This window comes from Cryptomeria japonica, chromosome 11 (genome assembly GCF_030272615.1).
Source record: "Cryptomeria japonica chromosome 11, Sugi_1.0, whole genome shotgun sequence".
NCBI lineage: Eukaryota > Viridiplantae > Streptophyta > Pinopsida > Cupressales > Cupressaceae > Cryptomeria > Cryptomeria japonica.
The window spans coordinates 66,651,585-66,666,089 of record NC_081415.1 but is presented as its reverse complement, the minus strand read 5'-3'; the positions used below and the strand labels follow the sequence as shown (position 1 = coordinate 66,666,089).

Genomic DNA, 14,505 nt, shown 5'->3' with positions numbered 1-14,505 from the left:
ATGCACTAGGCCATATTGCTGGGCGGACTTCCATGAGTTTGTGCACTTCATGTTATACTCTTGGGCGGACTTGGAGAGATGTGTGCACCTTGACCTTAACCAAATTTCTTTCTCCACAAGGCGGACTTTACAGACTTTGGGCACCATAATATCCTGCTCTTAGGCAGACTTCATAGAAGTCAAGAACTTCATACACGGGTGGACTTTGCACAAGCTAGGAACTTCATACATGCTCCCTTCATATCCTTTGGGCGGACTTACCTTGCTTCATAACTCATCACCTCCAAGGCGGACTTTGTTTGACTTGCGCACTTTGCAACCATTCCCTAGGGCGGACTTGACAGATATCATGCACCACATTACCTTGCAGATTGGGCGAACTTCACTAATTTGATGGGCCATTCAATGTGTTCTAGGCGGACTTGGTGACGAATGTGCACCTTGATTATTCTCTTGGGCGGACTTCACCAAGGTTGTGCACCATTCACTTGATCAAGGGCGGACTTTGTTCTTTATGTGACCAAGGAGGGAGGACTTGTGTTTGTGCGCTCAACCTCTTGATAGGGCGGACTTTGTCACATTTATGATCTTAGGAGGGTGGACTTTATCATGTTTAGGCACCACTTACCATCTCCTTCAAGGCGGTTTTGACTTATCTTGGGCACCAAGGAGGGTGGACTTCATGAATTTCAAGAACCAAGGAGGACGGACTTCCAGAAATCCACAGCATGAGATCAAAACTTCGAATCTTCATAACTTAAACAATACTCCTCGGATTGCCTTGAAATTCGAAAGCCATACTTCAATCATCCCTTGAATTCCTCATGATCCCTAAAATTTAGAAATTTGGCTTTTTCAGTCAAAACTTGAATTTTGAAGGAATTTGTCGATCATTTTCAATGTAACTCGGAGCCAAAAGTGCAAACCCTAGATCCCCTTTCCAAAAATAGAAAAAGCAAGGTTCCCTAAAAAATAGGAAATTTTTTCTAAAAATAGCCATTTCGGGGATCATGCTTAAAGTGCCAAAAACGAAACTTCCTAAAAATAGGAAAAAGCAAAAAAGCAAAACTTTACAAAAATAGAAAGTTGTCCAAATCTACTCAAATCAATTGCAATCTTTGTCCTTTGGACTTTCTAGGCACATTGACGGTGTCCAGACTCTGTTCTAACCATGGCTTGCACAAACTGACTCATGACTTTCAAAATTCAGACAATTCAAAACTGACAAACTTGGCAATACTGATGCAGGAAGGTCACAACGCTCTAACAAAAACCCTAAAAAGCAAAATCAGGGGGGGGTCCCAATTTGCAATGGGGCGATGTGTGAAAAAGGTCACAACAAGGCACACGGGGTGTGAATGCAGATTTACATATTACGCCGAACGACAGATCTTCAAGTTCCTTCACTCCTGATGTTGTGGATGGTTGGGCTCCTTCAAGATCCTCACATTTGAAAGGTGAAAGGAAGGCTACCTCCGTGGATTTTGTGCCCTCTAAAAAGCACTATGGAATCCATGAGCCTGTTCAAATTGCTTTGAACATTATTCTGGAGGCCTGTTAGAGTGCTTCTATGAGCCATGAACCCCATGGCCTCCCCATGATCTTCAACCTACTCTACAGAATTTGCTGAATCTCGGCAATGCCCATAAAATGAGGTACAGAAAAGAGTTAATCTCCTGCATTCACAATCTTCTGAACAGCGCCAATAGCCTTCTTAGCTACATGCCAATGGCAATATCATAGACAAGTTTTACAGCATCAGGCTAATACCCTTACCTTGATTAATGCCAACCTGGGGATTCTAGAGGATACACATGATAGCATGCATATATTGATTCAAGAATTTTACAGTCTAGACTCCAATTCCATGTGAGGCTCTTGCTCTAGGAAAATGGACCCTCCTTCAGATGTTGAATTCAATCACAATTCTGATGAGAACCCCGATTATTCTTCAACTGTTGTTTCTCTATTTTCTTGATTTCTGTCCTCTGAATATCTTGAACTATGATCTTTTAGGCCCTCTTTGAGCTATGAAGTTTTAGAAATTTATCAACTAAAAAAATTTCTATTTATAATTTAAATATCTAATCTAATTATTGAATACTAAATTAAAAATATTAATATTCAAAAATATTAACAAAATATAAAATTAGTTGCCATTCATACTTTTTTTAAATTAGCTGCCTTATTCTATAAAGAGACCAAAGGTGCAGAACTTAGCAGAGCATGAAAGTTAGAGAGAGGCCTGTTCAGAGTTGATTTTAAAGAAAAAAAAAGCTATTAGAAAATGTGTTTTTTCAAATATAATTTAATAAAAAAACCCTAAGTATTTTTCCATATGAATTTTAAAGAAAACTAAAACAAATGTTTTGGGTCTTGTAAAATTCACCAATAATCAAACATTTTGCATGAAATACAGTGAACCCTGTGACATAGCTGACAAGCCAAATGAATATTTACTACTTTAAAGTTGGTAAATTTGGAATAAATTTGGTACAAATAGAGACCTATTCAAGAAGACAGAGAGATTATTCAAGCTTGCAATGAATGGAATCCTTCATATATTGATATCAACAAACACTCATCACAGTGGAGCACCAAGTCTAGAAAAAGAAGCTTTGTCCTAAAAAATCTAAAGCAGAAGACAGAAAGCATCTTGCACTAAAAATAAGAATAGCAGCAAATCTTCAGAGCCCCTCTAAATATAAAAAAAGCATTTTCAATTTTTCATGTTAAGTATAAGACCTGTACTTGATAAGGATAGAATTAACATAACAAAAATTGAAAAGAAATAATAAATAAAACAAAGCTGCTCATTTCTGCAGACTGCAGAAGGGGAACAGCATCCAAGAGACACATTACGAAAACTATCAAAAGCCGCATTTGAGGATAATTTCTGAAGATATAACCTAAATAAACAAAATGCAGGTTCCAGATAAGTGGTAACATAGTTCACTTACACGTAAGCCACTAAAAACAGGAGTTGAATCCAAATAAGGGGCAGCTACATGCTCCCTTACCTCCCTTTGTAACATCAAACGTGAAATAGGATCGTCTCGCTGCATGCACTCATATTAACATTGAGTAAAATGAGTGACGCTTATTTCATTAAAGGTCTACCAATGTAGACTTCAACTCTGTAACTAAAAATTTATAATCATCTATAGTTTCACCATTTCATACTTTTCAACATTCTTTTAAAACCATAAAATTATATACATATTTATGAACATGCACCTCAATTTAGATTCAGATGGAAGAACATGATTAAATCAAGATTAATTATACTGGTAGATAATAAAAAATTCACAAATATGTCTGACTTACCTGTACACTTCCTTCGAGTTCATCCCCTGAAAAATCCTCCTGGAGCTGCCTGGCCAAAAGTTCATCTTGTTCTATTTGTCTGGCCCTAGCACTTGCTTCCTTATCACTTTCCTCTAGGTTTGCAGTTTCATTGATAGGACATTCTAAGCTATCAACATCAATAGGGGTACGATCATCAACCTCAACATCACAGATGGATTCCTGAACAACATTTCTAGATCTACTAGTAGAAAAAGGATTTCTTCGCAACGGTCTACATGACCTCAGGAATACAACTTCTGGTGAACCTGCTTCAGAAGAATTCCCTTGATCCCCAACTGAAGATAAAGGAGGTAAATCACCTCTGGTTTTGTCAAGCCTTGCCAGATGCCTTTCACTTCGATGCACTCTTGAGCAACCTTGAGGCTTACGAGTAAACTTTATGTTTCCTTCCGATGCATCATCCCTTGAACTATTGAGAGAAACATCATTTCTGCAAGCTTGGCTCTTGCCCTGTATAGCCAAACCTGAAGAACTACAAGGCCAGCGACTAGTACTATCTCTACATACAGAGAATTTGTTAACTTCTCCAGAACTTGAAGAATTAGCCCTCATTCTCTTCCTGCCAAAAGACAACAGAGAAGTAAGTAAATGGCAATATTACAGTCCTTATAAAATTAGAATGTTATCTTAATGCCTGAACATCATGACAAACAAAATTCCTAAAAATAATTACTAAAGACTTTTAAAAAGTTAAATACTGAACTATACCATTAGAATACAGATATCAAGCATTGATGTGAATCATAAAAAGTAAACACTACAAAGACCAAGCACCCAGGTAAATGACAATAGAAACACCTAAAATGAAATACAAGCACCCACTGTAATTATAAACAATCAAAAACCTCCAGAAACCAAGTCATGTTCATTAAAGATGAAAACACTGCAAGGTCAACCACCATATGAATAATAAATGAAAACAAATATCAAACACAATGGCATTAGGAGACAATTGTTTGCATAAAAGCCTGTCATATCCATTAAAGACGAAAAGACTACAAGGTCAAGCACCCTATGAATGATAAATGGAAACAAATATAGAACTCAATAGTATTAGGAGACACTTATTTGCATGAAAGCCTTACTTTGAGTTTTTAAGCACATAAAATACTGATATGTACTCAAACTTTTCTTAATACATTAAATGTGAAAAGCACTGAAAGGAAGGCTGAAAATCTCTATCAAACATCACACAACAAAAATTCAAAAACTTCCATTCTCTATGCCATGACAGAGAAGTATATACAACGCTTGTTATAAACAAGAAATGACTCAGCAGGACAACAATGATGGAAACAAGATTTTCAGATAGACTGTACAGTATATACAGAATCTAAAGGAACAGAATTTTTCATATATTTGTTTGACCAAAGATTAATCTAACATGGAGAATAACTAGCATAGAAGAAAAAATGAATTACCCCTCAACAAAATTCAACACATTCTATATAAAGTACATCTGATTTTAATTGGAAGAGGTCAAACCACATTCAAGCCAAAATTTATCAATTACCTCCTTTGTAGCAATTGGACACAATTATTCTCATCACTTTCAACCATATCACCAGATATAATTGCTTTGCCTTTCCTTCTATCCTCTTGTTGGGCAGAACGAGGTAAAGAAATGTTATTAGGCTGAAAATCAAGATCGCAACTGATTGAACTGTTTGCATCTGCAGCTTCATCATTCATAACATGCCCCTCTACACTGGCCTCTCGTAGTCTTTTCACACTCTTGTTTGACATGTCTTCATCTGCAGCAATCCCATTTGGAGATATGCGACCATTGCGTACCAACATTTTTCTTCGATTCTGCATAGGTGTAGGAATTGCATGACCAGAAATTGTGGATTTGTCATTCCTTTTAACTTCCTCTATAGCAGTTTGAAATAATTCATCAATATTAAGAGTATGATTGCTTTCATCCTCTCTCGACATATTACTACAAGTTTCCATATATGACTCTGTCGGTAATCCTTCTGACTGATGACGTAAATATTGATGAGGACGAACCTCTGAAGAGGAAGATGTGCATTGCTGATGGTCTTGCTTTTGTGTAAAACCGTCCTTCCTCAAGCTATACCGCAATCTATGTGATGTTCCTCTAGAATGTGGGGACAAATAAGAACCTACAGTGGCCTTTTCTCCTACAGCTTGGTCTTGTTCTCTGCTTAACTTTTCATCCTCTCCACCTCTCTTCCGAAAACAAACAGAACGATGTCTCCTTGCACCAAAATCCCTTCTTAAACGACAACAATCCTGTGTAGCCAAATGATCTGGAGGGGTATCTGGAACCTCCAACAATTCATATCCCACCCTGTCTGACATCTTTTGCATGTGCTGCTGGAAAATAATATTAAAATATTAACAAACCTTTTCAGTAATTCTTCTGTGAATTTATGATCCTGCACATACCCCCTGATCAAATTCTTCAATTGAACTCCCTATAACAGAAACCCTGTTAACAAAAACAAGGATAACCATAGTAAGTCCTACTGACAATGGGAAAAACATTATTTGTACTTGCAAAGAAAAGTTAAACTAGACATCAATAATTGATAGTAAACTTAACACATAAATTCATAAAAACTATAAATACACATATATATTCAAGATTATAAAGAGTTAATAAATAGCACATAATATCTAAAAATGTAAAACCCCCAAAGTAACAATGGTGAGATGACAAACACAGAATCAACTCATAAACAGATGTAAATATGCTAAAATATCCTATTAAATCCAAACTATAAATACATCTAATGATGGCACCTAAGATAGAAATTCTTAAGATACAAAATAAAACCGTGATAAGACAACTATGAAGGGATAAACATCTACGAAACAACTAATGGAGACAAAATAAATTACAAAGTTGGGAATTGTAGTTGAGAGACATCCTACTAGAAGACAAGAAGATGTGTTCGTGATGGACAAAAGTGTTGAAAGTTGTAAAGTAATGGCGAGCACTTGGCAAGCCCAAGCCAAGGTACTAGCTGTGAATCTCTAGCCTCAGTTCTGTGGGCCAGCACAGCCCACTAATCTGATCGGACTAAAAGGAATCTCAGAATTAAAATAAAATAAAACAAATATGTGCTACAAATACATATGGAAAAAATAAAATAAAGTTTTAAAAACTCTAAATTCACTCACCCATCACTTCCAATCAGTCACAGCCTGATTTATTTGATTTTTGTACAAAGTTACTTTTCATATTCTTTTTTTATTACCAATTTTTTGCCAAAATTTGGCCAAGAACTTCACCAAATCCATGTCAGATAAAAATCAGCTTGCCAAGTACCAATGAAGTTTGAACCTCATTACAATGGTATGAATGTGTGTTAACTCTAGAAGCACAATACAAGAATATGTATTGTCCAAATGGAAGATTAAAAAGAGAAACATTTATAGAACATAGTTTAAACGCCAGGGAAATTGACACATTCCAAATGTTTAACTGCTCCAACAAAATATAATCACCGACCATGAAATATGAAGTTCCAAGAAATGACACAATAACTTGCATGAGAATCTGCCAAACAAAAGATTTTAAAATGCACCATAGGAAACTTGTTAATCCTATATACTAAGATAAGAAGTTCTCAATCTGATTTGATAGCTCTTGGCACATGATTTATTAATTTTTAAGTAAGAACTTTTTGTAACAGAGAAAGTAAATGTCATAATATTATGAATGCGCTGGAGCACAATCATATTTCAAACAGGCATGAATTGTTACTTTGCAGGTTTCAAGTGTGCAGTTGATATGTCCCCAAGGAGTGGGAACCTTAGAAAACTGGAATCCATACTATAATACAGGTGAGCTTCTAACTAAAATGAGCAGGAAAAAGGGAGGTGAGCCAGACACACCACTACAGCTCATTTAAACTTGCATATACCCAGTACAATACATTTGCAATTAGGACAATAGAAAGTGAAACTAATTACAATAGCAAGGGTTCACATTTGACACAATCTGATAGGAACTTGTAATAAGCTAGAACACCTAGACAATAAACCCATTGGAAACATAAAAAACGAGTACATGAATCAATGATCAGTGAAACCCAATTCATATATGCACCATTAGTGTCATCTAAAGCAATAAGAGAAGAGAATTATAGTAGACAAGTAGAGTTGACTGACGAACACACTATAGAAAACAAATAAGGAAGAAAGAAAACCGTCTAAATTCATATTATGCATTTGCAATTGACACAGCCAACAATGTTAAAAATGGGTAGAAGTAAACACAGCTAAATGAATTAGGGTTCACATTTAAAAACAATGTGTATGGTAAGCTAGAACACCTAAACAAATTAAGGCATCACTTTAAAACACAATTAATAAACATAAAAACCCATTAAGTGTGAACCAAAATCAGTGGATACAAATGAGAATTGGCATCGTAAAACAATAAGAACATGAAAACTGTAAGCTGCAGATCTGACAGATCAAAATATTGCAAAAGCAATCATAAATTAATCAGCCAAATTTAGTCAAATCAAATCACATGGCTTGCATGGTTATGATGACACTCAATTGACTCCTTGTATGCAAAATTAAGCTAGATTTAAAGATTTATGTATCATACTTTTAAAAATTTGCAAATTCAAATCAAAACCTAATGAAACATCCACATTAATCCCTTGAATAACTTTCAAACCAGAGTATGAATGATGAAGTTATGACCTCCTCAAGTTAACCTCTACCATCCAAGCTAAAGTGTTAATGACGTACTCAAACAGGATTAAACAAGTAAAATCCAACCTGAACATGTAACTTATGCAGACATGATTGATTTGACCCAGATTGAACCTATATTTAGGGCAGAAAATAGCAGAAACAAATTCAAAGTGGTGGAACTCGTTACTAGGACCAGGAATGGGTTCATTTATGTTTGAGACCATCCCAAACAACACAGAATAGAAAGCTAGCCACCATATCTTGAAGTTGGGTAAATTGGCAACTTGATTGTTGAGTTTGTTTATGATTTGGTGTATCCTGTGTTGATTTACCAGAAGCATATTCCAGTTAAGAATCACAGAAGGCAGATGAACAGTTGTTCATAATCATATGGTTGTTGTACCTTGAGAGCTGTAGCCATGCACTTCTGCATGTTGGAAGCAGACTGTCATTTTAAAGGTGGAGTTTCCTACAATACACATTGCAATATTGATTGAAAGATGTTGACAAAGGTAATAAATGGGAATGAACAATTGGAGAAGCACACAAACATGGAAGCCAATTTAAGTTTAATAGCAAAGGACTGACAGATTACATTTAGGGTGAGAGTGACAAATGAGAGGCTGCAGAATATTTTCAAAAGAAGTAGCCCTCTGATGTTATAGGCTGTTAGGATGCTTTTAGATGACAAATATTTGAACTTAGACTGCAAATATAGAACTAATATGGATATAGCTTCACTGTTCTTTGCATGGCTCCTTGAGCTAGGAACAAAGGAGGAAGCATGAAGGGGAATGATAGAATGTGTCTAGGAGAAATGGAGGGGCAATATGGAGGTTTCCATTGCAATGGCTGAACCAGTGGTGGGCTTCTGGGCAAGAGGTGGGTGTTGGATGCAAGTTTATTACCAGTTCAACCCTCCCTTGCAACCGTTTGGAGGAACCGAAGGGGGTAGGAGGAGGGAGAACCAAGCTCTACAACAATGACAATGCCATGACCAAACCATGCCAAATAGCATAGGAGTTAGTGTTTTTCAGATGCATTTTAGATATGGTATGTTAAAGCTTATTTGCAGATATAGCTATAAAATTTTGACTGGTATAGGTGGAGAACAAGAAAAAAACTTTAAGATATGTAGTTTTATATCTATTTTTGCTATTTGCAGAAACTGAACTCAATTGTAAAATCTTTTTAGCCAATCACTATGAGAATGAAAAAGGATTTAAACCAAATACATAAAAGAGATGTATCCAAAACCAAATCAAACCAATCAATATGAGCAACAAAGTACCTGGGTGCTATCCAACATAGAAAAAAATGGATCTTATCCACGAAGAAGGATTTTAATAACTAAACAAAGGTCCTGAACTGAAAAGAAAAAGGCATAGAACCAAACTGGGTAGATTTTCGGCCCCATCAAGGGCTCCTTCTGAAGCAAAGAAAGGATTTTAAACTTATAAGAATGGCTAGAAACCAATTTTTCAATTTTGAGCTAATTTTAGTTAAGGATACCCTAGGGAATTCAATCAGCCAGAGAAAAACAGATGACAAACTAATCAGTGGCATAACTCATAAAATTAATAATATGAATGGTGAAAAGTTTCCAAACCCTTCTCATAATATACCATAATAGCTGCCAAATACAAACAAACCGTTGACAAAATCAGCTGCAAGAGCATTACAAAAATACTCATAATCGCACTAATTGATCAAAATTGTTGATTTCCTCATCAGTGTTGTTTGTAACTAGGGCTATATATGGGTTCGGATTGCCTTAAGGCAACATCCAAACCCTTTTAGGTCTGGGCCCTATCCTAAAGGGTAACGTGACCCCAAGTCTATGCCCAGCCCTATTCTTCACGCTATCCTAAATACACACGCCACAATAATATATATTGGCGCCAAAATTTAAAGGAGGCCGACTTGCAAATAAGAGTTAAAGGTGCATATAAATGAAAGACACTTTGCAAGTCAAACATATTTCAATTCCAAGTAAAGCGAATTAGCTCTGCCTGATAAGGTGCGAATTCTCAAGGAGGAGTGCGAAATTGTTCAGACTTGTGCGAAATTGTCCAAGAGGACATAGGCTGTTTTGGTACAGACTTGAAGAACTTAGAAGTGCAGATCTGCCATACAAAAGGATCAGATGTGACAAAGAAGCTAAGTATTGTACTTGTGATCTTAGAGGAGAATATATAATCTGACCTGTGGGTCTTTAATGCTGGGTTTTTCCTCCTTAGAGGTTTTCCCAGGGTATGTGTGTTTGTCTCCTGTTTACTTACTTCATTTCTGATTTTCACTGAATGATGACTTATTAAAATGCTACAAATCTGATTACAATCTAGGGCATAATCAAAGGATATAAATCTGACTAACAAACCTAGGGTATAAAATTACAATCAGCATCAAACACTTAGCAATATATAGTGTAAAAGCGGTAAAACAAAGACACTCGTAAAAATCTACTAAAAGAGCAGGTTCTTGATATTCTTGATTTATTTATTATATAAAAAAAAGCTAAAATTAAATTCAATCATCACATTTATACACTTTCCTGATTGAAATTATTCATTTTTTGGATAAATACCAAACTCTTATCTTGATTATAGCAAAAGCAGTTAAAAGAAAGGAGCAAAATGACATCCTTTCATCAAATTCTTAATAAATTTGAAAAATGGCATTTTGATTATATCTACTAATCATTTCTCCGATCAGTACTAAACTCAAAGCAGAAAATAAAATTTTGAGCAAATTTATTCATTTCTTGGATTGGGAGTATGCGGCAAAACTTTATCAATTTTAATGAAGAGACTGTCAAAGCCTTATCAAAATATAATATTGTGGTAGTCTTGACAGAAATGAAAAAATGACATTTTAGCAAACTTAACTATTTCTCTAGTCAGTATCAAGCAAGCTCTTATCAAACTCTGCTATAAAGGCAATCCAGAAAAAATGCCTTGTAAAAATGTGATGTTATTACAACTTTACATGGGAAAGGAGTTAAAATAACATTTTGATTAGAGTTAGTCGATTTTTCTGATCAATACCAAACTCTTATCTTAATTATAGCAAAAGCAGTTAAAAGAAAGGAGCAAAATGACATCCTTTCATCAAATTCTTAATAAATTTGAAAAATGGCATTGTGATTATATCTACTAATCATTTCTCCGATCAGAACTGAACTCAAAGCAGAAAATAAAATTTTGAGCAAATTTATTCATTTCTTGGATTGGGAGTATGCGGCAAAACTTTATCAATTTTGATGTATAGACTGTCAAAGCCTTATCAAAATATAATATTGTGGTAGTCTTGACAGAAATGAAAAAATGACATTTTATCAGACTTTACTAATTCTCTAGTCAGTATCAAGCAAGCTCTTATCAAACTCTGCTATAAAGGCAATCCAGAAAAAATGCCTCGTCAAAATGTAATGTTATTACAACTTTACATGAGAAAGGAGTTAAAATAACATTTTGATTAGATTTAGTCGATTTTTCTGATCAATACCAAACCCTTACAAAATTTACTGTATAAGTAATCAGAATAACAAGCCCTTATCAAAATCTACCATAATAGCAGTTTTTTAAAAAGAATAAGATTACCATTTTCATCAATTTCATTAATTTTCCAATTGGTTTCAATTTCTCACCAAATTCACTGCGTAATCAAACCAAAAAAGGAAAAAGATACCCTTCCCCAAAAAAATGAAAAAGAAACCCTTGCAAGAATCTGTACGAATCCAAATAAAAAAAAAGGTTCAAATGCTGTTTTCGTGAAATATCTCCATCCATACAAACAAAAAAGATTTCTCAGATAAATTTGTATAAAAATTTCAATTTATTTTAACCATGGATTAGCGATCAAAAATACCTGTTTCTCCTGTGTTTTTCCACGCAAATAGGGAATCGATCACTTACCCTCTCCCACAGATATAATATATTAAATCCTGAGAGAGATTCTGGAGAGATTATGAAGGAAAAAGGGATCACTGATTTCCAGGAGATAAATGTTCAAAAAAAAAATTATGCAGTTAAATTGAGGAAAAAATATTAATAGAATTATTTCAAATTAATGAGAAGTGGTTTGCAAACCGTGGGGCGGTTCATAATTTTGAGGCTATTAAAATTGCGACGTTAAAAATAGCATTCCTCGTCGCCTTCGATTTGACTCACTTTGAATAATGATTAAATGTAATAATTAATGTATAGAAGTAAGTGATTTATTAGTTTGATTTCTCTTTGTCACATATGTTTGTTGGTTTAAGTAAATGTTTAAGTAACAAGAGATTCATTGGTTAGGTTTTTCCCATTGTATGGTGATGTTGAATAGTTTAAAAATTTAATTAGTAGAAGTAAAGGTTAGATGATTTTAAAATATGAATATAATTAACGTTTATTAGATCTAATGATTAAGATTATGTGTTTAATTTTAGTATTTGATTTTGCTATGTTAGATTTTTAAGTCAAAATTTATTTTAAATGGCATAGATGTAGTGGTGTTTTTCGAACCAAGGGTTGGGATTTTATGGTTAGACAACATTCTCAAACTAATACATTAGATTTTGACAATCCATAATGATAGTTGTTGTGCTTCTGGATACAACTATGTGAACTTTTATTTGCATCAACATTTTGGATCACACTCCATGATCCATCATCAAGATGAGAGCTTGCAAATAAAATTTCACATAGTTGATCCAGAAGCACAACAATTATTCTCAAACTATTTCAACCGAGGAGTGAGGTGGCTAGACAACCATTCATTCTAAATTTAGATGTCAATGGCTTGGAGAGACATTGTTGGTGGGCGGTTATGGGTAAGAAATTCCTTCACAAATTGGTGAGCATTGAGGTGGAAGCTAACATGCAGTGGATGTAGAGGTTTGCCCAAGTGGTGAGTACAGACGAGTTCTATAATAAAGCCTGAGGATTTGGGCATTCTAGTTTTTGGTAGCCTCTTGTTTTGTCCTAATTTATGTCTTTTAGTGGATGATTTTGGCTTGACAACATGCTTGGGCTCACATGATCTAGTTTGTAAGTAATTGTCCCACCCATGCTTTGTATGGTTCTTCCTTGGTGGTCGACTTGTTTTATCTACTTTTTTGTTGTGTATTATAGGTCGATGAGTTTGTTGGCATAGTTGGGTGGGTAGTCGAGGATTAATTTGTATCTAAGTGTATGCCTCTTTGATTCATGGAAACCATTTTTTGGGCAGAAGACCCTACTTCTCTAATGTAAATTTTCATAAGTTAATACAATTTACACAACTTTGGTTGTACTTTACCTAGAAAAAAAAAACAGAAAGATAATGTGTTTAATTTTTGTGTCTCAAATGATATGACTTTAGTCATATTGGATTCTAAATATTTGACATATTTGTAAGAATTCATTTGCTGAAATTTCTAAGTATGATCACTTAAATTTTGGCTTTAGAATTTTTTAAAGAAACTACTATTTCAGACTAATGTTTAATAATTTGTATTATAATCTATATATAAAACAAAACATGTATTTTTAGCAAATTTCTAATAAAGTAATTAAAATTTTAGTTAAAGATGATATAAACCTAATTTAAAACAAAAGGAAAAATTAAGTTGAAGCATCATTTTCCTTTGTCTCTTTTTATTGTTTGATTCAAATGTAGATATTTTAGCTTTTACATTTATCTTGCAATAGTAAGAGTGATACCCTAGCCATTAGGAACTATCATGGTGCCAAGGCATATCTTTTGTGCATGACTACTATGTCACTTTTGAAAGCTTTTTATGAAAATTTGTGATCTGATATTAATACATAGTATATAACACACGCACACGCACACATTCATGAGGTTAAAATATAATGTAATATTATATATAATAATACAATATTATTTAATATAGTGTCAACATATCATCAAATGAGATTAATATAGAGTGTAATAATAAAAACAGTATTAAAAATTTAATATAGTATTAATATATAATCATATGATATATAGAGTTATAATATCAATTATTATAGTGTATTATTAATATGCAATCTATTAATACATATACAATATTATAATATCATATCAATATATAATCTAACAATATATTTTATGATATGGAACAATATATCAACGATATTGTAATTATTGCATCATACGTAATTTGTGTAAATGTTGCTCTATGCTAATTGATACACGTGAAAGGAGAACAAGCAAAACCAAAGATCAAAATGTCAATATGTTAACCTCAACTAAAACTAAAACCAAATGAACTTTAAATTTTCCAAATGCATATCAAAAGAGATTAAAAGAATATAATAGAAGCAATAACAAGCAAAATAAGAGAGAAAAGACTCCCTAAGAAGCTCCAATGATGCTCTTGATGTCTCTCCTTTGTTCTTCTCCTCTCCAAGATCCAAAAGCTTGCTTGAGTGTAGCTCTCAGTTCTTAGCATGTAGCCATGGATGCCAAATGAAGAAT

At 34.1% G+C, this 14,505-nt stretch overlaps 1 protein-coding gene across 3 annotated transcripts in view; it reads right to left on the bottom strand.

Moving 5' to 3' along the window:
• LOC131042533 (uncharacterized) overlaps positions 1–12,162 on the bottom strand; it is a 54,917-nt gene extending 42,755 nt beyond the window's left edge. Inside the window, exons 1-4 of one of the 3 annotated variants that reach the window (XM_059214843.1) lie at positions 11,926–12,161; positions 4,883–5,827; positions 3,328–3,928; positions 2,961–3,059 (exon numbers count right to left, since the gene is read on the bottom strand). In XM_059214843.1, the coding sequence (XP_059070826.1) occupies positions 2,961–3,059; positions 3,328–3,928; positions 4,883–5,706 (1,524 nt within the window). In that variant the 5' untranslated portion in view covers positions 5,707–5,827; positions 11,926–12,161. Of the gene's footprint in view, positions 1–2,960; positions 3,060–3,327; positions 3,929–4,882; positions 5,828–11,925 lie in introns of all 3 variants that reach the window. The other 2 variants (XM_057975846.2, XM_057975847.2) reach the window with 2 other exon arrangements.
• Positions 12,163–14,505: the final 2,343 nt, after the last annotated feature.